Source organism: Thunnus albacares, chromosome 5, assembly GCF_914725855.1.
Source record: "Thunnus albacares chromosome 5, fThuAlb1.1, whole genome shotgun sequence".
Classification (NCBI taxonomy): Eukaryota; Metazoa; Chordata; class Actinopteri; order Scombriformes; family Scombridae; genus Thunnus; species Thunnus albacares.
In genome coordinates this window covers 17974565-17998667 of record NC_058110.1, presented here as the reverse complement: position 1 = coordinate 17998667, position 24103 = coordinate 17974565, and the positions used below count along the sequence as shown (strand labels likewise).

Genomic DNA, 24103 nt, shown 5'->3' with positions numbered 1-24103 from the left:
ACACCACATTCAAGTAGGCTCTTTAATCTTACTCCTGTTAGCCCTTATCTTTCCATTTTCTCCATCATGTCCTTCATCTCTGATATTGCAGCTGATGAACACAGTTGTCCCACAGTGGTTATTGACAATGTTCACAAAGACCAGTTGGATGCTTCCCTATAATATTAAGTATGCTGTATAGATTGCTGTATCCTTTTCTTACCTCCTCTTTTCTGTTTCCTCCCCTGTTTCTCACATGACGCACTCTATTTTGAATCAAATGTAAATGTCTCCCCCTTATCTCCTGATCCTAGTGCTTTTGCCAATCTTTTTTTTTTAGTTAATCTGGCGCAATCGTTGAATGAAAATAATGGTTCTCAAAACACTGTGAGCAATTTTTTGGCTCAGTTCAGTAACATGTTCATCCTCAGTTTTTAGCGCAGATGTTGTCAAATGTAGTAGGGGCAACTCCTAAGCTATCCTTCCTGTCCATCAACAGGATAGCATTCTTTCTTTATTAAATTTATTTGGGAAAAAATCACACATCAAGGCTCACAGAAGCCAAAATGGCTGGTAGATAGACTAAAATAAAAGCAACAGTAAGCAGATGCATTCTGAAATAGCTAGTTACTTGTTTATTTATATGTGTGAGAGGCTCTGTTGAGAACAAAATAGCTGTCAGAAATAAGGACGTTTGAGAAGTTTTAGGGAAGATTTGGAAAATATGGAAATGTGGATATGAAATGTTCCAACCAGTAGTCTATCATAAAATGAATAATTAACATTACCAGTTCACATTACTTTCATTTAAATTTCATTGCTTTCATTAAATTGCTTTAAATGTAATTTAATTTGGTGTAATTTTAAAAACCACTGCTAAATTTAAAGTTTAATGAGGAACTATTTTAAAACACAATGATTTTGAGGTAAACTCATTAGCCCATAAACTGGACTCGAACGAAAAAGGAAGAGCGCTGAAGTGAATCTCTCACGTGTCCGATCATCTCTGATCTGCCTCTGACCTCTGACGCGCGCATGCGTCACCGGTGCGTTCACTTACCTCCATCTCATTCAGTGCTGCTCAGTGTCACCAAATGCGAGCTGGAACTTAAAAAATAGCTGTTTGATTTATTTGATGATTCACATTTTAATATACTTTTGAAAATGTAACAAGTGAAACAAATGAATTAGTGTTTTCAAGACTTTGGTATTTTATCGTTTTATTTAATGAACACACTGCAAGACAATGTAAAAAAAAAGACTTCTCCACACAAATCAATGACACACATGGTTGGATATTTGAAAAATAATCATATTTATTAACGTATTTAATAATTCATGTCATAATAAATTGTACAAAAGACTGCTCTACAGAAATGGGAGATGAACACCTCATCTTACCGCTGCAAAATACAGGATTATTATAACAATAAGGCATTCATATGTTGCAAGGTAAACTTTATATGTCTACTGTTGCTCACCACTTCGGAGTCCATTGTCACACACTACATTTTGTCTGCTATAATCTTTATTTTGTGGTTCTGTACCAACTCACAGCTGGTTTCATAAACCTTTATTTATTATAAAACTGTGCAATGAGATTCAAATCTATATTATTACTTTTATCTTTCAATGCCCATTGGATGCTGGAACTCAAAGAAAAAATCTTGTAAAAGATATAAAAACAAAAACAAATGTTGACCTAAAGTAACCGCAGCAGTTACCGTATCTCTGTCCCAGTCCACATTATTAGGTGCGTACAGCATCTGGTTTGAGAAACAGTCTGCTGTGCCAGTAGTCTGGGTTGTCAAATGATGTGTTGCTGCCAGACTCCCCCATGCCAGCACACACCTTGATGTATCCCCCGATCCCTGTACACCTGCCACCGCCCATCTCCTCAGAAACAGCCCTCCCCTTCACTGGGAGGTTCTGGTAGTCTGGCTGCTCCCACCCACTGGATACCACTCCAAATCCGGTCATATCCTCATACTCCTCTACCTTTTCTCCTCCAGCTGTGAGCACATCTGGCCTGGGCATGACCATACTGCTGAGATCCCCCTCAAGTGTGGGTTGTTTATTTGTGCAGTGGTTCTTCTCTTCTTCCTCTTCTTCCTTTTGCTCTTTTTTCAACACCTCCACTATTTGGCTCTCCTCTGCCCCGTCTGTTTCCTGTGTCTCTGCTGCACTCTTAGCAGATGTTTGACGCCCGCGCCTCTCCCGTGCTGGATCCTCGCCCTCCGTAGAGTCAGAGCGTCTGATGTCCATGTATTCATACCTGCCTGTCCCTTGGACTGCCTGTCCTTGTTCGTCAGCAGCTTTGATCTCACTCTCAGAGTCCACAGTGAGCTGATGTTTCTTTGCGGAGTCTCTTCGCTCTGCTACGGTTCCCTCACAGTCCTCATTTACTTGCCTACTTCTTACAGCTGAGATTGGTGTCAGGCTTTCCACATGTGTTGTGTCCTCTGCAGGTAATGGAGCCATGAAGGTTGGAGAAGGTAAAGGTGAGGTTTTACGACAAAGTGCAACCTGTGATGAGTTGCCTCCGGTCGAGCAAGGAGGAGCACCAGGCTCTTTGCTCATGACCTCGTAACCGTGGGAGGGATTTATCACCACAAGAGACGGATTATTCTTGGTCGATCTTGAGTTTCTTCGTCCAGAATGAGAGACTCTACAGACTGTAGACAGAATATGTAAAAGGAAGAAGATCAGTCAAGCAAAACAGTCAAGCAAATACTATAAATGAGCTCCCATAATGCTCTCATCTTAGTTCTGATAACTTACCTCTCTCTGGAGTGACAGGTGACCCAGGAAGGACATAGCCATAACGGTCCACCTCCTCCTCTTCTTCTGCCGTCCACACTTTATATGAAGATGGACTTGATGCTGTCGAGAGCTTCCTGTGCCGGCTGACATGTGGATTGCCCCTTTCGGATCCAAACCGGGCCCTATGAAGACTCCCCGTCCTTAAACCTTCCTCACGCAGCTCTGTCTCCCTGCCACTCCCCCTGACCTCTGACCTCTCAGGCAGAGTTCGCACTGAGCTCAGACGAGACCTCTGAAACCACAGCTGGAGACAGAAAAGCAGAGACATGGATTGATGTTATAGCTAATGAAAATTAATCCTATTATTATCCTCACTTCCTGAGGTACTGGCTACTGTGCCGGGTCATAATATTGATTTGATACACCGCTTGGCAAAGTGTAGTAATGTGCTGATTAAAGCAAAGTTGTTACAGCTAAATGGATCTATTTCATCACTTGTAATGCAAGCATCAGTGGCAAGGGTCAATAGTTTAACAGGGTGGGAAAGTGTTTGTTTGCATGCATTTGTGCGAACGTGTGTGTCTGTCCCACCTGGCGGATGCTGTCTACAGGGCTCGGGGTCATTGGCAGGTATCCAACTGGTCCGGCCTGAGAAGTGCCACTCTACAAATTACGGAAGAAAAAAATGTTGTGTGCTGGTTTCTTTGGCTCTCAACCAGTCCTTAAAGAGTCTATCTATCAAATCTAAGACTTTTATAATTACCCTGTAAGAATTAATCCTTGAACGAGACAGACTCCAAGATGGAGAGTGTTGAAGAGGAGGAGTAGCCAAACCGTCCTCCAATCCCTCTTCGTCTTGGTCCTCCAAATCTGCGTCTAGAAGCCCTCGCTCTGATTCTCTTCGATGGATCCGTTCTGAGGCAGCTTCTTCTCCTTCCAACTATAGATTAACACGGAGGTACAGGATTTAAGGTCTCAGTCAACAGTCAGTGGACTAAGCTGTAAAAGGAATGATGATGATGGCATCACCTTGATGACAAGGTATCGAGGTGGGTCTCTTGCCATGCGAGTAAAGTCACTGGCCAGCTCTTTGAAGGTTGGCCTTATATTTTCATCAATCATCCAGCCTGAACAGAAGCAGCAAACATAATTCAGATCAGGTGTACATGACTTTGTGTGTTTGTGTAAACTGGTGAGATGTTTTATGGCGCTCACATTTAACCATGACCATGTAGACGTCTATAGTGCAGATATGGGGTTGTGACAGACGTTCGCCCTTCTCCAGCAGACTCGGGACCTCCTGAGGCTGTACGGACGCATAGGGCTCTGCCCCAAATGACATCATCTCCCACACTGTCACGCCTGTCCGGGAAGAGAGATGCCACATTTAAGTTTTCCCTGCCGAAATTCACAGACAGCAGCTTTCAAGTGGAAAGTTGATTTATTGGTACATACTGTGTACCACTAAATACACACAGAGCCAAAATACTCCGCCTCTTACCATAACTCCAAACATCACTTTGATGACTGTATCTTCGAAACAAGATGCTTTCAAGGGCCATCCATTTTATAGGTGTCTGGGTTAGGAGACAAATTGCAGACAGGTTGTTCAGATTTGGTTTGATTCAATTACTGAAAGAAACAGTGAAAAACTCTTAACTGTGACTTAACAATTCAAGGTGTATCACAAACTGAATGAGTCATAACAACCTTGGTGTCAGTGTAGACGTATTTCTTGTCATCGGGATAAAGGAGGTCTGCTACACCGTAGTCAGAGATCTGGACCTGGTAGTCATTCTTCAGTAGGATGTTGCGGGCAGCCAGGTTCCTATGCACCATGCAGTGCTCCTCCAGGTAGTACATACCCTGAGACACAAACATGTCACTGAAAGCCAATTCATGATGTAGTGTCTCCTTAAAAAAGTCTGTCAGTCTAGCTGCACTCACTTTAGCAATCTGCACACACCAGTTGAGCAGACGCTGGGGGTCCAGGCTGTTCTTGTGGTGTCTGAGGTGCTCCACTAAGGACCCCTGTGAACTGAGCTGGGTCACCAGTTGCAGACTGGCACCTGGACAGATGCCCAGGAGTCTAACGATGTAGGGGTGGTCTAGGCTGCCCATGGACAACATGTGCTACACAAAGAGCATGATGACAAAATGTTATATGTATGAAAAAATAACAAAAACATCCCTTTAATATTTGTTCTTTCCTTCTCAACATATTCTATATTACTGTATATGTCACATAAATTGCTATATCTGAGACGTTTTAACTTTTGTCAAGCAAGTCTGATTCTCACGTCTGTGATCTCAGTGAAGGTCTGTCGGCCGGAGCTATCTTGGATGGTCTTAATGGCCACAGGGATCTTCACTGACTCTCCCTCTGGAGTCCAAAAGCCCTTAAACACAAATTAAATATACAACTGCAGTCAAATTAGTTCATATGAGTCTGTGAAACCCATATAAGACTGAAACTCTTACTGTACATAAATTAATGGGCAATCAGTGGATGTCCAAAAGACAAACATTAAAAAGGTTAATGAATACCTTGTGCACTATGCCAAATACTCCAGAGCCAAGGGCTTTGATTTTTTTCAGCTCTGAGGGCCTAAGGATGCGAGCATGAACCTTGGTACCTTTCTCTCCGGGACCCAGTGGCTCAAAGCTCTGCCAAAAAACAAGGATAATTCCCAGATGACTGTTTTCTCAGTGTAAACAAACACATGTAGGTAGTCAAAGCAAAGGCAGTTTACGGCATCTCATGGTGTTGAATCATTCCCAAAGAGACTCACCTCTCCGCTCTCCAGGTACCTCCTCATGGCTCTCTTGCGGCGGATGGCCAGACCTCGGTGGTACAGCACACCCAAGAAAAACAACACCAGGCAGAAAATCAAGCCAGCTGGCACACCTAAAGCTATGCCTGTAATCTGACCACTGCAGAGAGAAGCAGAGAGAAATACAAATGTGGGATAAAAGGTTAAAAAGCTCAGAAACAGGGCTAAGTAAAGTTAGATATGACGTCATGTTGAGACTATGCTTTGGTTCCTGCAAATGCTTCTTCAAGGTTTCTGTCAGGTCAACTGGTTGTTCCAGTTGATGACATACTAGCCAGCATACCAGCATGGAATATATTCTTGTGGGTATCATGCGCAGACAGCAGCAGACCAATTATACTGAGCTAAAGAGAGAGTGAACCAAATTTTCTGACCTCCATAATTACTCACACCAACATAACCAAAAAAGCATACTGTGCAAGTTCAAGAAGTGGTTGGTGTGAAATATACTGTATGTCTTACAGGGTAACATTTTATTTGTCCAATGCTTAGTCTACTGAAGCATATGAATGATATGGATAGGAGGAAAAAAACTTCTCTATAATAATTTTAGAAGTCATAGGCATAGAAAAGCATACCATCTGGCAGCACTCAAATGAGATATGTGAATTGTGTCATATGCAAAGAATAGTAATGTTACATCATTTTTTTGTTTTACATTAGAATTTTACATTAGAAAAAACTAAAAATTGTAGAAACAAGCAAGGAAGAAGTTGAGTTTATTACGCTTCTCTGTCAGGCATAGCAGAGGGAAGAGATGGACAGAAGCAAAAGGGTAATTTTCTTGATATTATCTGAATTATGTCTTAGTTTTTCCACTTAACTTTCCAGTCCCAGTATCCTCATGAAATATCTGATTAAACATAATGTCTCTGACCAAAATGAGTGGTTCAGGTGTGCAGTTTGTGAAGTTGAGAGAAGCAGCATTGTTCTTATAATGTTGTCAATATTAGTTCTTCAGTTGGCAACACTACCCCGTTTATCACAGAGAGTTGTGGACGGATGACATACAGAATATTACAGTGTAGCATTTGATATTCACCAGCAGGGGGAAACACTCACCTACTAACTGCCAGTATGACTGTTTCTAAACAATCATTCAATCCTGGACCTGAGCATCTGTAACAGACAAACACATCAAAATCCTCAATATTCATAGATGATATAACTGTGACCCATCTAAAGATGAACCCATATGAAAATACACACACACACAAACACACACACACCCGCTTTGAGTTCAGTCTCACCCTTGTGTGCAGTTGTGGTGACATGGTTCACAGTGACCATCTCTGTTGGGATATTTAAAGATCAGCCCCTTCTGTCCATCGGTTACTCCAGTGGGGCAAGAGGCCATGCAGTAAGGACCATCTCGAAGGTTGGCGCACGCCACACACTCATCTGCACCCTAACGAAGGAAGAAAAGGAAAAAATACAGGAGGAATTGAGACCGATAAAAGAGATTATATAAAACTCCACTGAAAGAGGCTCTGAACCAGCAATGAACCAACACATAATACAAGAAATTGCCTTTGTATTGAATTACAGTTTGTTTCCAGGCCAGAACAATAATCGCAGGCGGCTTCACCAGTATTTTGTTGAGGTTTGTTACAAATTGTACATTAGTATCCAAAGGACATCAAAGGTTTAAAGTTGTTTGAGAGATACGTTAAAATTTTGATCAAATACAATCATATTTTTCAGTAATTGAGATGATCATCATTGTATAATTAACAATTTTCTTTTAATGCAAACCATATCTAGACAGTATTTATATTACTGTATCCATGAAGTATCTTTTTTATGTTCAGAAGTTGTTTTGGGCTTGATGAGAGCTTCATGAGAGGTTGTTTTCTCATGAAGATTTTAGCAGCTGGACAGTAAGGGGACTCTGCTTGGAAAGATGTTAGTCAGAAAATCAAACTGAAACTGTAATAGTGGTGTCCCCAGTAGTGTTTACTCCCTTGCACTCTATTATAGTTTTATGAATGTAACAAGACTACGGCCATGCTAGTGGCTCTGTGAGGCTGTACTTATACAGTAGACATTGAGGTTCTCTGAGCTACAGTACCAGTCAAAAGTTTGGACTCATATTCCCATTCCCTTGAATAAGAAAGTGTGTCCAAACTTTTGACTGGACTGGTACTGTAAATGCTAACGTCAGCATGCTCCCAATGATATGCTGATGTTTAGATAACGTTCAACATATTTACCATCTTAGACTTATTTTACAGGTTTAGACATTCACCCATAAATATTTCCAGTAGAGAGTCAAATGCATGAGAGAGATCAGACAAAGGCACTGAGCCAAAATGTCTCTGTTCAGAAGTGATTACCGGTCCAGTGCAGCTGGGCTCTCCATTCTGAGACTTGCACTCTGGATGACAGGCGACGCACTCTCCATCAGGCCCCGCAAATTCCTTTGGAGCTCTGTGGACACAATATCAAAAAAATATACAGTTAGATAAAATGAATAAATTCAATACAACAACACAAACAACACCAGTCACAAGAATATCAACGCATATCTACTGACCCAGTATAAAAATTACAGCTGCCAACACATGTGCCATCTCGGCTGTAGTTCCTACAGGAGAGACACTGGTCGGGTCCTGGGCCCCAGCAACCGGAGTCTGAACACAGCGGGTCACACACATGACCTTCTGCAACTGCACACAAAACAATGTAAAAAAAGAATCAGGTATCTGCTGCTGTAATAAAATAATATATTTCACATTCACACTAATTAAGCTCCAAGATACAAGCAGACGATGAAGAATTTTCTGACCATTATATATGTTATCAATATATAGATTTATAAAAGTCCTTGAACGCTGCCCTCAGCTACTATGGGTATATAGTTTATTCAGCTGAAACAGATCTTAACAAAGTCAATGTGGCCCTTACCACACTCTGCCAGTGGCCTGTTGTTGTTAATGTTGTTGACTCGAACTCTGCGGCCTCTGAACAGCTGCGCCCAGTTTACAGTGTGGTGGTAACAGAGGTTGGCGTTCTGGCTGACGTACACACTGCCATCACTGATCTCTCGGAGAGACCGCAGACCCAGTGAGGTAAGGGTGGAGATGTGCATCACCATCAGAGAAAAACGCCTTTGGTGAGAGGGCCGGAAAACAGAGGAGGATGCAGAAAAAAAGGAACAAACATTTATGTGTGCTGGGGAAATATTTGAAGCAAATGTCACAAACTTTCCAACACCGGTTTGTATCTTCAGATTATATTTTAGTTCTAAACCAAATGGCATGCAGCAGTTTAGGTTCCACACACAGACACACAATTCATACCTGTTCACAGCTGTAAAACACAACCACAGAGAGGAAAGAGGTTAGAACGTGTCAACACAATGCACAGGGGGCTCTTCACGATGTGTTAACACAGAAAGCACTTACTGAGCAGACAGATAAGAGGGTGGAAAGTGTGCGAGAGAGCGGCGATGACACATGGTTATGCAACACACTTACAGTAACATGCAACACAGATGGATATTAGTTCAGGGAAAGGATACCAACATCAGAGCCTGCTGAAAGCATAAAGAGGCTACTTAGGGGACCTCAAACAAGATTTGCCCTCTGTTCATTTTTCTTTTTAATTTAAATATTAAATTATACTGATTTTAGTCATGTTTACAATCTATTTGGTAACAGATTATTAGTTTTACCAGATTGATTTACTCTCTGATTGAATTTTAGGGAGCATAAATCAACTCCTGCTTTGTGACGCAAAAAAAAAAAAAAAATCCTCTTATTTGACACACATACAAACATCATGTAAACAAGCCTTACTTGAAGAGCGACCTCCCTTGAATGGTAGTGAGGCTCGAAAAAACGGACAAATCATTCAGCTCACTGGGCCATGACTGGATGTTAAGAAAATCTGAATATAAAACACAGTGATGATATTAAAACACAACTAAAGGACCCTACCGGTTGTTTTTTGTTGTTTTATGCCATTAATGACAAATTACACTTTTGCAGGTTATTAGATGGATAAACGTGTTTTTTGTGTCTTCCAGGTTTGACAGACTCAGAACAAATACGGCCGTTACAAGAGTTCATTGTTTTGTTTCGACCAAAAATGATCGTCATCATCAGGTAAAGGTAATGATGTGAACAAACTTGTCTTTATAAATGTCTGTTTATGTGATGATACTGCTTTAAGAAGTAAATTGAGCAAATCAACTATCTGAAGCAAATTTACATTTTGACTCTGCAGATACCAATGGTTGCTCGAAAAATAGCAAAATCAGTAATCTATTGAAATACCTTTGAAAAAGAAAACATAGTACAGTACAGTATTATGTATGTATTTTCAGGTAATGGGCTAAATCCTGCAGAACCACAGATAATGTCTTTTAATAAGCATTATTATAATCAACACACTTTATATACAAACCTGTTATTTCTCTGACGGTGCGGAACACTTCCAGCTTTTTGGCATCCAGGGGTGGGATGTTTTTAAAGTCATCTCTGAGACAGACAAAGACACGGTATGAACATGTTGTCTGTATGGCACTGTGCTCCGAGATTCTTCAGGCAGGACAGAAAATTACCCAAGAATCCCTGTGACCAGGAAATGAAGGCTGCCTTGGATCTTGGTGCAGTTGATGAAGCTGTCGATGTTGCTGGAGTCCACAGTCTGCCTGTGTTCAGCACCAGTGCCTTCACAAACTGTAGGGATGAACAAACACCATCATTAGCTTTTCTCATACAGATGACTGACAAGTAAGTGTAAGATGTATCAAGTATTTATTGATGTCAACCTTTTGGGCAGAGTCCGCTGCATAGCTCACACTGCCTCTGGCCTTCTCTCTCCACCTCCATCTTGTCTGGAGGACAGGCGCTCACACAGGAGCTACCGTCCACCACAAAATGGGCTACAGGAAGAAAGAGAAGAAAGACACAGGATATATAAGCTTTAGAAAAGACAAAAGAACCAGTGGAAATCTTAAAGAACCAGCATCATCTGGCTTGCCACCATCTTTCCTTGCGTTACAGTGCTAAGACCAATATGACACAAGTTTGCAGAATTAATAGTTGCACCGACCTTAAAGAAGCAGTTAAAGTGTGTTTCACATTGCACAAAAAGTAACAAGAAAACATGCTGAGTATAGGCCACTCACTGGGGCACTGAGAGACACAGATGCATCCGTACTGATATTTGGCATTAGGGTTGGTCTCCATTTGAAACGTCTGCTTGTTGTAGATCAGAGTCTGGGGACACTGGGGCACGCAGGCTCCGGAGTCGTTGAAATGACGACATGCCTACACAGGTACACACAAGTAGTTTCTTTGAATGAGATATCGATTTGAAAACGGTGACTTTTCCAAAATTATGGCTACTATTGAAGTCCACTATGAGTAACTAAGTAAAAAAGTCATTTCTAGTTCACACGACTGCTGACTGCTTTTGACAATAAATTACTTTTTACGTTTACGTTATACCCTCCAGGATTTTAAAGTCAGCTGCCACAAACTATTATATTCACAAGATAAGTCGTTAGAAAATCAAACCCAGATGAGAAAAATTAAGCTAAAGAATAAATATGTGGCTGTTTGGCAACCAACTTCCAAATACTGAATGCAAGTTTAAAGTGTCTTCAAGGGGATTTCCACACCGCATTCAAATTACTGTAACAATGAACAAACAAACAATGACTTACTGGAAAGTGGGAAATAATTCTTAAGAGTGTGCATTATTTGTTATAGAGCTGTGGTTAGTCAGTTGAAAGCAAATTAATCAGCGACTCTTTTGACAACTGATTAATCGTCCAAGTTGTTTTTTCAATCAAAAACACCAAACATTTGACCTCATCGAGGTTCTCTAGTGTAAGAATACGCTGCTTTTTGTGGTCTTACATCATAGTGAATTGGAAATTTTTGTATTTTAGACTGACAAAATAAGAAGTTTGATGACATCACCTTGTGCTGTAGGATATTGTAATGGATATTTGTCACAGTGTCTTTATGTGTTGTTCACTAAACGATTAATTAATGAATTGCTAAAATAATTGGCAGATTAGTCAATAATGAAAGTAATTAATTGTTTATAACAAGAAAAAATGTGGAAAAAATTAACCACTAAGGTGAAGAATGATTAACCTACAATATGGCCTGCTTTTCTCTTCCTGACATATTCCTGTAAAGAGACAAAGATGGTGCACTTACAAAACAGTCCACGTCCAGAGGGCCTTTACATCCTGCTGCACACTCTATGTGACAGCAGTCCCTGGGGCTCGTCCCAAAACAGCGGCCATTACACTGTGGAGCGCACACCGTCTTAGTCACTGAGACACACAGGAGAGATGGGTTGAAGAGAGGTCACCAACATGCATGTGTGTGTGTGTTTGTGTGTGTGAAGTGTCTTTGTGTGTGCATCTCTGTCTCTGCGTATTTCTCTGTGTCTATAAAGAGAGACATTCAGGGAAGAGAAAGAAGGAGGAAAGAAAGAAACACAGAGAGAAAAAGGAAAACTGAACAATCGGGCACTCACAGATCTGACATTGGTTCTTATTTGGCCCCCAGCAGTAATCCCCACAAGATTTGTGGCACGGGCCTGAGAGAGAGAGAGAGAGAGACAGTCAGACAGACAGAAATTCAGAGAGTTCATGTAAGAAAGAAACACTCTAGAAATAACTTAGGGATTTGTGAAATTGGACCAACCCCTCTCTCCGTTGTACTGGATGTCAATAGGAGCACTGTTGTCTCTGATTATATCTTGCCAGAAGATCCAGGGGCCATAACTCAGGTACTTGTTGTTGATAATCTGCACTCCTCCCTCCAGAATCTCTGTGAAATGGGGAGAAATGGGAGAGACATGATGCAAACACACTGAAAAAGCCTCTGATGACATATCTAAACATTCATATTTTTATGAACAGTTTCAGTCTTTGAGCTTGAAGGTTCATTATATCAATTAGTTTTATATAGTTACAGTATATAATATATTTTTCAGTCTTACTTAAATACACACCTGCTAAAACAAACATGGCTTAGTGTTGAGTCACAATCTTACCAACATAATTTACAAGTATTTGGCAAAGGTTTGGATTAGATCAAGTACAAAGAGCTTTGTGTTACACCAGTGTATTTGTCTTATACTGTACATAAACATACATGACCTCATATATTTTCATCTTTGAGGGTGGGAGGACACAATATTTTCCAACTGTCAGATTACGAGTGAAGTTTTTTAGCTTCATAATTAAATTGATCTAACTGCGATCGTAGATGTTAGACATTTGGAAAATGAAGGAGGGGAGACCAAAACCAATTAGACTCTTTGAAAGAATGAGTAACTGCCAACTGTAACATTCACTTTCTGTCTTTTTCTAGCCACAAAATCGTACATTTTCTGTTTCTTTCCACCACAAACTTGAATGAAGTTTACTCATTTTTAGGCTCAACAGTCGTTGTTTTATGAGACATTTTGTGTCCATGCATCTTTTTTCCTGTCTTTAATATCTTCTCTCCCATTAACCCTTTAAGTACCTGTCAGGTTTGCAAGGCCCAGCTGCCGCAGGCCGTTGGAGCCGTCCTTGGGATAGTTTAAGAGGACAGAGAGGGCAAAGCGTCTTTCATAAAGGCTGTTTCCTCTGATGACCCGCAGTTGCCCTAAAGGAATCTCCTGAAAGTGGTTCATAGCAATGAGGACGTAGCCAGTTACCTCGCGGATTGTCTGGAGTAAAGGAGAAGAAGAGGATCATCAACATAGGAAACAACAGACAGACTGACATATGTAGAAAGGAAATAGTTTGATCTACTCTGCCTCTGTTGTATCTTGAATAAAGAAAACTGACAGGGCTAACAGTGCGAGGTTTACTGTATGCCTCTGGCAAGGAGAATGCTGGCAAGCAGCGCAGAACACTTCTACATGTTGTACATACAAATCAGTTGAAAGACAAGGCAATACAGAAAGATGAGTTGTACCTTGAGGAAAGAGAAATCCCAGTTACTCTCAATCTGAGTGATTTCAAGGTTTCCCATGACGATCTCACAGCCATCATACCGATCCTTAATCAGGTTGTATTGATTTTCCTGAGAGCCTGTGGAGCTCAGTCCGTTCTGGGTACCATGACACACCACTGACACACACACAGATGAAAAGACACATTACACTAAGTGTGAGGAGAACTAGGTGATTTAAGGGCTGATATAAAGGGAAGGAACAAATTACTGAAGGCGCAGAACCTCCTTCGACTAGATCATAAACTTTGGGTCAATACATCACTTTTACTTCCTAACGGTGGTTTCACACATTTTAGTCCACTTACTACAGATGATGTATACTTTACCAACTGATTATTTTGTAAATAACACTGCTGTGATTTAAATTTCTCATTTTCCAACTGTTCCCATCTGTCTTTATATGGTATGAAAATCAATTAGTAACATGTTGAAACTTTTTTAGTTGTGTAATCCATCATATTTAACATCAAGCCTGCTTTATTATTTTGTCAGTGTTACATTGCAGGGTAATGCAAATCAATGCTTTCACTGATTACCATGCAATTATAATGTGACAAAAAAAGTTTTAAGAGCCTTATGAATGAAAAATAATGGCAGCTTGGAAAGGCACAAAAAACACATAAAAAAATATAAAATCTTATAGAATGTGTTTTAAAATGATTCAATGAATTAAATGATAAGTAAATATAATTTGCTGCTGAGGAGCTCAAACATGCATTAACCCTGATATGGCCCTTTAAGGAGAACAAATAGTGAGTGTTTGACTGATACGGCTTATATTGTTTCTGTGGTATTTATGGGTTTGGTGAGTCGTCCTGATGTTGTGGCTGCTGCTGTCTCGGCTGGAGAGTTTGATGTGAAGCAGAGTAAAGCAGGCAGGCTGTAACCCTGGTACATGGAGCAGTCCAGGCCCGGGGCTGATGGAGTGGAGGCCGAGGGTCGGGGGGGAAAGAGCTTCTCTCACACAAAGTGCTTATTGTAATAAAACTATAAATGTGGACAGTGTGTCTCAGTGAGTGAAGGGTGATGCAGTGACAGACAGTGCTTCTGTGTGTGTGCATGTGCGTATGTGTGTGTCCGAGGGGTCTGCGTTGCTGAGATCATAACCAAAAGACAATGGGCCATGTGTGAGTGGGACATTCTGGCAGAGGGAAGGGAAATATCGTGGACGGAAGGGGACATACACACCATCTCTTACTGACCAACAAAAACAGTGGCACTGCCACTTTATGTGCAAACATTAGACACCTGCAGCAGTCAACAACACATTGAGGTCAAAGTCACATTTCCTGTCTTCATAATAAACATGAGCAGTGATAAAATATCCAGCTACACTCAACTAAAGTTCATTATCGCCATAAATGCATATATCTCATGTGTTTTTATGGAAAATGTTGGATAACGACAGACTGTAAAAGGAACTTATTGCAGCATAATCCATATCCTCAAGCACTTATTAATTTATGCATGGTTCTCTTGAGTAAACATGCATGATCATTTTGACTATAAGATCAATTTAAACACACATGCATGCACAAGCTCACCCCCCACATGATCCAAACAACTAAAAAACATTCGAATAGCAAATGAGTGATTGTCATTAAACAAAAACAATCATCTGCAGACTGCACAAAAACATTAACAAGACCAGTTGTCCTCAGCAGCATTTTACAACTGGGGCCTTTGCCATACAGGCAATTTAATCTCCACCAGGGCAATAACATTGAAGTCATTCATCACTAGCAGTATATAAAGTGGTGATTAATGGATTAATCCATTAAGGGACTTGATTACAGCTTGGTAATAATAGTAAAACAGCTGTCAACGAGAACACAGAGAGCACTGTGAGAGATGAAGGTTAATAGTTTGTAGAATTGAACCACTTTAACCTCTGACAAGTCTCAAGCATTTATGATATATGAATTATTCTCCTCTTTTCTAGCTGTGTCATGTCTAGGGAGGTAGATAATACTGAAGAATAAATGTAAACAGGTGAATTCAAGCAGCAGAAAAAGTGTGAGAGGATGACAGAAAACAATAATTATGTACATCACTATATTTAACAAATTAAAAGTTTAATATCTCTAACAGTTGCAGACTTAATTAAATTATGGCGACCAAAACAAGCTAAACATATGATATGGAAATATAAATCCCTTACCTTCATGGGTTTGTGATAATGCTGTTTGTAGACTCCACAATAATGTCACACTCAGTAATATGACTCGCCACTGGTTCATGTTGATGTCGAATCTATTTAGTGAGATATCACCATATCATACACGTCTGGGCAGCCGAAGATGTGTAAGGAAAGTATGGATGTTTTTGTTTTTTTTTTAAAAAAAAAGGAAAAATATATCACACCCAACAATTATTAAGTGAAGGAGGAATCCAAATCCTTCTTCAAAACTTCGCACAAAACATAAGTACTACGAGCAGATAAAACGCGCCAATTGCGACACTGGAAACGGTCAACAAGTGGCAGTTTATTTTGACGCTGCGACTTCCCTCCCTGAGAGTGACATGTGATTGGCCAGGAGCCCGATTTACTCACCAATCAGAGGTTGGTCCGTCTTTTTTTTTCTTCCTCTTTTTGCGAGCTGCGGGTTCAATGGTCGCAGTGAACATACAATACAGATAAAATCCTGCTATATTTCTGCGGAATATTTAATAAGAGATAAGGACAAGAGTTGTTTTTGTTTTCTTATTTATTTTCTTGTATTGTTCCACAAAATGCCTGCCACTTTACAAACACCAATGCCATACACATTACATGGAAAGGATAAAGCTGAATAACATTTAAATCAATGACTCATCAGACTGACACATGATGTAAACACTACATTATTAATACTGGTGTTATCAAGTCAAAATGTGCAGCTTCTAATATGGCAAACAAATGTAAATGATCTAAACCTGCATCAGTATGAACACCATGTCCCCTATACATCCTTTTTTATTGGTTTCATGTTGTCAGCTGCTGCATGTAGAAGCAGTGCTGCAGTCCCAGTGCTGTGAGTGGCTGCACTGTTTTCCCCCCGTAAAGAGCAGTATTGTCCCCGCAGCCCTGTCAACTGGTTAATCACCTCTTTGATGCGTATGGAGCAGACTGTCACAATGGACACATTGTCAGATGGTCAAGTGACTTCTGAACCCAAAACAAGAACATGCTTAATTTGAGAAAGTGGCCTCAAAGCAGTCAAGATTCCTGAACATGAAGCTGTGAATGAAAAGGGAACAACTCATTAATGGATGTATGGCAGTAGCTGTTTCTGATAGATGTGCAGTTAATCTTATTTTTGTATGAGTGAGCATTCCCCTGTTTGTTTGAAATGATCATTCTGTGCAACTTCTAAAAGTGAGACTGTTCAATTGGCATTATTATCATCAATTTTCAATGGAAATTGTATCTATAATGTTGTCTTACGTTGACTGATGTCTAATATCTTAATCTAATGTGTTCACTGATATAAATGGAGACAATAAAGTCATCGAAAGCAGTCACAAAAAATACTTTTTTTATTGGAACGTGACTTAAGTGCTCATGAATTATTGCCTTGTTTGTGCATCAGCTTCTTACTATCAAACTAGCAGTTCTCCATCCAGCAGGAGGAGACAGAGTCTGAAGATTTGTGCTGTGAAAATAGAGCCGCAGGGCCTGATGTGGGAGGTGGACTCTCAGCCAGTTTTTGCACCTAAAAAGCATAATATTCTTTAAACCAATAAGTTTTGGTGCAACCTCTAATCAGTTATAATAAACTGATTAGCTGCAATTTATCCGCTTGCCAATTTAATGATGGAAAACTTTACAGAGCAACATTATTAAACGAGTTGGAAGAAATCTTCACAACTTGAGCCAGTTGTGTAGTTATTTAAAGGGCAGTCAGTGAGAATTTTTCCCCCGTGCTCAGTAAAACAGTCTAAAGTGAAAATATCACAGTGGAAATGAAACTATATGATTTTCTTTCAGATTTCCCTGTTGTCAGGTCAAACTGAGAGGCCTCTATAAAGGTTGATGAGTCCGTGGTTTCTGGCACTTTTTCACAACGCCACCATGGTGTCAGCCTGAGTGTCAGCCCCGGTGGCCCTGTCCCCGTCCGAGGCGAGATGTGGGGGTGACTGCTGTGGCTTTTTGCAGTTGCCACTCCCTTCAGAGATTGATGAATTGATTGTGGGGCTGCTGCCAGTGTGTCTGTGCCCTGGGTGAAGGCGTCCCGGTTACGGGTGGGAATCCCAGCTATGGCACCCGCCCTGGGGCTACTATTGTAGCTGTCCTGCAGGGGGCCCTGGGAGCTGGTGGCCCCGGGAGCAGCTCTGACCCACATACTGCTGTCACACCCCTGGAGACACAGCAGCACTCTCCCCGACATGGACCTCTGATTGGCTCCGACAAAATGACTCTCTGTGAAGGGCAGCAATTCCACAGTGAAACTACCTGATTGTGCCAAACTTCTCTCGATGACAGCAGTTAGGAAAGGCTAAAAGAGAAAGGCGACAGAGATCCATGTCCTTCTCACCTATTTGACCTGTTCTTTCCCTGCCCCTGTCCACCACTACATTTTTAATAATCAAACTCGTAATATGTGCTGTTAATTAATGTGGCTTAGTATTAGTTGACAACTGGTAAGTTGCTGGGTCCCTCTCCAAAATGTATTATTTTTACCTCACTTGATGTTTGGTAATAAAGGGCTGTTGCTGAATGAAGAAAGTTTCTTTGTGCTCATCTTAAATTAAGTTAAAGTCATATATGTAAAAGCATCACAACAAGTTTGGAGCCAATCGTGGCCTAATGTGTAATTTTACAGTAAAACACAGTAAAGTAGCTGACATCTGTCTGGTAGTTGAACACTTGAAATGAACAATATTTGCATACTCATATATTCTGGATTTTTCAGCGTGGGAGGAGGAGATGTGATTTAAAGAAGTCCAAACGAGTTAGTTGGAGGGGGAGGGGGGGGAACCACCCACATCAGACACACATTATTATTCAAAGCAGAGCATTTTTATTTCTTGAAACATGTTTGGATTGGTTTCTTTAAAATGTGTTTGATCAAAAGTAGGGGAAAGGGCTGAGATCTCAACAAACAAACAGATGAATTAGCGCAATCAGCCAAATCATAACCTAAGTGTGCAACAGTGAACGATAACAAGGAAGAAAAATGAGTACAACAAAGCAAATTTGTGGTTTGGTCTTTTTATTGATTGATCAATGTAGTGCCAGGATTCATTAAATCATTCAACACTTGCACCAGTTTGTGTTGTTTTCATTGTATCTTCTTAATAATATTCCACTATAAGTTAAATAAAATCTTTTTTTTCTGTTTGTTCACTTTTTAAATACACATTATCACTTGGAATGTTCTGCAGTCTTATTATTCTTCATTTTTATAGTTAAAACTCTGCCAATAGTCATTGAAAGAAGAATGTTTAGCCACGACAGTACCGCGAGTGCATCAGTGTTACAGATCATAAGTGAGATATCTGAATGTTGGACATTCCTACATACAAACCTGTTATCAAAGAGAAATTAACCACTGGCAATGTAAGGCCACAAAAAACAATGTTCACACCAAACTGAACGTAATAGAGGGCACATCACACACACAAGCTGCTGTCAGTTATACATATCTGCCAACACACTGACCCCAATATCTACAGGTGTATCAACAACACTTTCAATTTGACTGTGAATACCATGGTATACTTTTCTCGTTACATAAACATATATACAATTGCGCTGACATAGAAAAGCATGCTTTTGCATATTAGAAGGTTGTTCGGTAAACTTTACACTAAATCCATAACATCTATCAGTACAGCATTGTTCCAACCAGCAGCAGTAATTTAGACTAACAAATATAGTCTGAGGAAACAGGCTATTATGATTCACTTTTATTACAGATCTTGTACAGTATTAACATGCCTTATGATGCAGTATTACTATCATCCTCTCTCCTATTTTTTCAAATTATGTGATTTGTGTGAACACTCAAAAAGACAACTGTCTGATCTAGTTAGCAAAGAAAGAAAGAAAAAAAAAAACAACACTAAAATCAACACTTGCCTTTTGGTCCAAAATAAATAAATACTCCATCCAAAAATACAAGAAAAAACAGACGTTACATTTGTACAACAATAATGCATCTAGAGTTATTTTGTGCAATATGGTACACAGAGCTACGGTTAACATAAGAAACACACTTAGTGTTACGCCAATTAGGGATGAATAAACCAGGGTGACAAGCAACGTGAGTTCCTTTGACAGATATAGTGCAGCTGCTCGCACAAACTGACTTAAAAAATAAACGTTTGAAAAAAAACCATGTAAGCTCTCTAATATTGCCAATCACATGCTCTGCTGCATCACTCTCCACAGGGCAGGCCAATCGCAGCGTTTTTTGTTTTTTTTTCTTTTCTAAGCCACAGAGCCGGTACAGTGTGCCTGATCTGTCATCTGTATCAGTTCAGCTATCACACCTCGCTGACGCCAGACAAATTGTTTTAACCCTTATTGAACCAGGCAAGTCGACTAAGAACAAATCTTTATTTACAGCAGCAGCCTGCGGTAATTCACAAGCTCCTACAAGCCCACGAGCCACTTCTGGGATATCTCCATGCAGATTGGGAAGTAGTAATATGCAGTACTACTGGGTCTTTTTTTTTTTTTTCACTGCAAAGCAGTAAGTGCACATTGCAATAAAGGGGAGAAACCATATGATGCATTTGGAAAATTAAATCAATAAATCAGCTTAGGAATAAATAAATAAATGAATGAATAAATGCTGACAAAAATGTAAATGTTTAAGACTATCCAGTGTGTCAACAGATGTTAATAAAATAAATAAAATCATAATGAATAAATAAATAAATACATTTAAATGAAATCTAAACTAACTTATTTTTTAAATAAAATACAAACTGAGCTCTAAAGCGCATCATTTGGAGGAGGTAAAACATTGATTTGGACAGAAAATGACAAGTTTACATTTATCTGAGCCTGTATGAATATACTGATTTTTAACAAGGTGATAGTATTCTGAGATAGTAAAAGTACTCCCACTATACTATTATGACATTCTTTATAATTTACATCAAGTATCTGAGGGAAAGTACAGTTATACAAATTCGCTCTGCCATCATGAGTCTAGATTCATCACTTTTTCTGAGCAAATTAAAAGGTCATGGAGGTCAAAGATCATGAAGACTGCAAAGTAGGGGAAATACATATGTCTTTACAGTAACGTTATACTATCACATCCCAATATTTTATGTATTCAGCGTATAGAGTGTATGTCATTTAGGTCAACTTCGACACCGTTGGTTCATAAATAATTTAAAATGTTCACCGCAGATCCAAAGAAATTAAATTGATTAAAGTAAAGAAATAAGAGAAAAGTTTTCAGGGGAGAAAGCCATTGAGAGTCACCCCCGGGAGCTTTTCAGCACTGCCTCTCCATGTAAACACAATGGATCCACTATAACCACTACCTGGAGCTGGCACCCAGGCTCTTCCCCGCTCTACTGACTGGACTCTTCACTTTTTGTTCTTCAGCTGATTGGCCAGCCAGTCCAGGCCCTCGTAGAGGCCATCTCCACTGGTGGCGCAGGTGGCCTGAATGTACCAGTTGCGGTGGCGGAGGGAGTGCAGGCCCAGCTTGTCTGTGATCTCTGCGGCGTTCATGGCGTTGGGCAGATCCTGAATAAAATGACATCAGGCGCGTCAGTCAGGAGACCTCGGATGGTAACAGGTGGAAAAGAGCAGAAAGAAGGAGATGCGAAGAGGAATATACCTGTTTGTTGGCAAAGACAAGAAGAACAGCATCCCGCAGCTCGTCCTCAGCCAGCATCCTCATGAGTTCCTCCCGAGCTTCATTCACCCGCTCTCGGTCATTGCTGTCCACCACAAAGATCAAACCTGATGGGAGACATAAATGCTCAAGGCAGTGAGTTTTATTGAGGGTTGAACAAAACAAAACCATCAGCTCTACAATGCCAAAATCAATTTCATCCCACTTTCCAACAGTACGCTGACATCATATCATTGCTAAACCATGTTTATTCATCATCAGTGCTTTCAACATGACTAAGATGAAAATAATTTGAAACAGCTGTAGGCTGTATGCAAATGAACTCATCTAAAGCATTAGTCAGATATGCCCTCAGGTGCTGGGGGCGAGCGGCTCTACCACAGGACTGAGGAGGCCTTTTTAAATTCCAACATGCCCGACTACTTTATCATCTAAGAGGCTGCTGGTGCGGCTCACCCTGGGTGTTCTGGAAGTAGTGCCTCCACAGGGGACGGATTTTGTCCTGGCCGCCCACGTCCCACACGGTGAAGCTGATGTTCTTGTACTCCACTGTCTCTACATTGAAACCTAAAACAAAAAGCAAACCAAAATGAGTTACATAAACTGGACCGACTCAGTGACAGATGTCTTTTCTAAAGCTGTGATGAATTCTTTCCTCACACACCAATTGTGGGGATGGTGGTGACGATCTCCCCCAGCTTCAGCTTGTAGAGGATGGTGGTTTTCCCAGCAGCGTCCAGCCCCACCATGAGAATCCTCATCTCCTTTTTCCCTATGAGGCTCTTCAACAAGTTGCCGAAGATGTTTCCCATGATGACTGGCGGCTCTCACCTCAACTGCAACAGAACTGTTACACAGGGAACTGAGAAGACCACTTTCCATACATAGCAACAAAGCAGCCAAAACAAACCGTGAACCACATTTTTAGAAAGTCAAAACCACACAAAACACAAAGAATCAAGTGGTGAGACACAGTAGCTCTTCAAAAGCGACTCCCAACATTACCACCTCATTACGGCTTGAAGCCACCTCAGAGGAGAGCCAGTAAAAAGCATACTTCACACCTCGGCAGGCGGCTGACCTGACTGAAAGGCTGTTGCTTTACACTTTGACAGCTCGCTGGGGAAACCAGCCGCCATACTGGATCACTGTTATGTGGATCAGCTTTCATGTGGTGCAGAGTAAATCCCCTTTTATGCTGTTTGCTGCTGGCACTTGAATACATGCAAATGTAACAATCAATTCATATTATATTCTATGACACATAACCTGAGGTGGTGAGAATGTGTGGTGCATACAGCCTATAATAAGAAGTGAGACGTATTTCTCAGTATGGGCCCTTTAACAGGCCAACTCTGCTATCAACTTGGGCTCACATTTTTTTCTACCTGAGCTGCATGTGTTATATTCTAAAATTAGAAAACAAAAATGCATCCACACTCTACTGTGCGGGCAGACGGAACATCCTTTTTTTCCACCTTCATTTTTTAAAAAAATATATAATTCTTTCAATCTCAGCGCTTGTTGCTGATGCTACACGCTGACTAGCTACGTATCCATTCATTTCTATCAAATGCACAGGCGTTATCTGCTAGCATAGGCTGTTACAGCTGCAGTGCCCGCACATCCATGTACATCTGTCATAATGCGAGGAGAAGACGACTGATGCTGCAGTCCGAGCAGGCTGTGAATTTAAATGCGACACATTTCGTCTTTGCAGCTTGGCACGATAAATACTCGGACGTAGTTAGCTAGCAACGATATTAGCTAATGTCTTTGGTATTATTAAAAAAAAAAATCTCCGGGTCAATTTGTGTGCTGTAATCCCCTCGTAGAGTCACGACTAACGCACCAGGCGGCCTCATGTCGTCGATTAACGGCCGTTCATTTACCGAGAAGCCTCAAAAGGCGTCAAAACAGCGACAAATATGCTGCAGTCACCTTTAATACTTGTATACATCAATGCGCATTTTCACCTTTTGCATCTCATTCACACTTACCCGTCAACGGCAGGCAGGCAGGCAGGCTACCAGCTGGATCCAGGCAAAGGACTGGATGGTAGTCTCGCGATGAGATGAGCTACGGCTGTGATACTGTGTAATCTCGCGGTAGTTTGATTGGTTTGTCATCCCCAATGACTTGTAACAAGCCAGTAGCAAATGCCGGAGGGCAACTGTCTCTTTCTAAAACAATAGTGTAAAACGTCAGCATCAACCTGCTTTGACTTTCACTTTGCTTGCCTGAAATTGCAGGCTGTGTCCAGCTTTTAATAACACGATTATACACACGATATCCTTTCTGACAAATAGGCATTAAATGTTATTTGTGTGCACTTACAGCAGGGAACCAACAGCTAAACCAATATAAAATGTAACAGAGAGTCTGCAGGCAAACATGCTTGAATAATTAACACAGGAATCGTCTTAATGAATAAGTAAATGGCTGACTGTAATAGGATGCCAAGTGATACTTCCTGGCAGCAGCCTTCTGTGTGTCACACATAATGAGCTGACAGGAGGCAACAAAACATAGAATGAATCAATATTATAGCAGCTTACTAAGCCTGATTTTGTTAGGATATAAAGTATTTCAATGAGTGACATTACATGTAATGTGGTTTTACAGGTGAAAAAACATACAGTTCAACTTTTGACATGCCCGAGACCAGCCCCACATCCATAGGTTAAGAACCAGTGAATCCAATTTGTCTCCTTCTTCCTCTCTGTTGCGTGTCAGT

General features: G+C 40.7%; 2 protein-coding genes across 4 annotated transcripts; both read right to left on the bottom strand.

Moving 5' to 3' along the window:
• Positions 1-1270: 1270 nt before the first annotated feature.
• On the bottom strand, positions 1271-16012 carry erbb3b (erb-b2 receptor tyrosine kinase 3b). Its single transcript, XM_044352768.1, has 28 exons — positions 15720-16012; positions 13520-13674; positions 13082-13268; positions 12254-12379; positions 12084-12146; positions 11759-11877; positions 10714-10855; positions 10354-10467; positions 10144-10261; positions 9987-10060; positions 9377-9467; positions 8484-8686; positions 8113-8245; positions 7913-8006; positions 6827-6984; positions 6639-6695; positions 5535-5676; positions 5290-5409; positions 5043-5141; positions 4690-4875; positions 4453-4608; positions 4244-4319; positions 3958-4104; positions 3772-3869; positions 3506-3682; positions 3334-3405; positions 2761-3046; positions 1271-2654 (listed from the first exon to the last, which is right to left on the bottom strand). Exons 1-28 carry the CDS (start codon positions 15796-15798, stop codon positions 1729-1731), a joined length of 4398 nt encoding a protein of 1465 aa, XP_044208703.1. The 5' UTR covers positions 15799-16012; the 3' UTR covers positions 1271-1728.
• A 3423-nt stretch (positions 16013-19435) lies between these two features.
• arf3a (ADP-ribosylation factor 3a) lies at positions 19436-23456 on the bottom strand. Of its 3 annotated transcripts, none has more exons than XM_044352624.1 (5): positions 23367-23456; positions 22031-22213; positions 21823-21933; positions 21349-21473; positions 19436-21254 (listed from the first exon to the last, which is right to left on the bottom strand). In XM_044352624.1, the coding sequence occupies exons 2-5, from the start codon at positions 22176-22178 to the stop codon at positions 21093-21095; spliced, it is 546 nt and encodes a 181-aa protein (XP_044208559.1). In that variant the 5' UTR covers positions 22179-22213; positions 23367-23456; the 3' UTR covers positions 19436-21092. The 3 variants fall into 3 exon arrangements, with proteins under 3 accessions (XP_044208559.1, XP_044208561.1, XP_044208560.1); XM_044352626.1 differs by having other exon boundaries at positions 22031-22202; positions 23367-23421; XM_044352625.1 differs by lacking the exon at positions 23367-23456 and adding an exon at positions 23308-23327.
• Positions 23457-24103: the final 647 nt, after the last annotated feature.

Bases quoted from the DNA above. Each gene is read 5' to 3' on its own strand.
- erbb3b (XM_044352768.1), bottom strand. From the start codon at position 15,798: ATGAACCAGTGGCGAGTCATATTACTGAGTGTGACATTATTGTGGAGT. The intron at 10,468-10,713 runs GTGAGTGGCCTA...TTCTTCCTGTAG, and splicing joins CTGTGTCTCTCAGTGCCCCA to CCCATTTTGTGGTGGACGGT. The intron at 5,410-5,534 runs GTGAGTCTCTTT...GTTTTTTGGCAG, and splicing joins GGTACCTGGAGAGCGGAGAG to AGCTTTGAGCCACTGGGTCC.
- arf3a (XM_044352624.1), bottom strand. From the start codon at position 22,178: ATGGGAAACATCTTCGGCAACTTGTTGAAGAGCCTCATAGGGAAAAAG. The intron at 21,934-22,030 runs GTGTGTGAGGAA...TTTTTGTTTTAG, and splicing joins CACCACCATCCCCACAATTG to GTTTCAATGTAGAGACAGTG. The intron at 21,255-21,348 runs GTATATTCCTCT...CATTTTATTCAG, and splicing joins TTGTCTTTGCCAACAAACAG to GATCTGCCCAACGCCATGAA.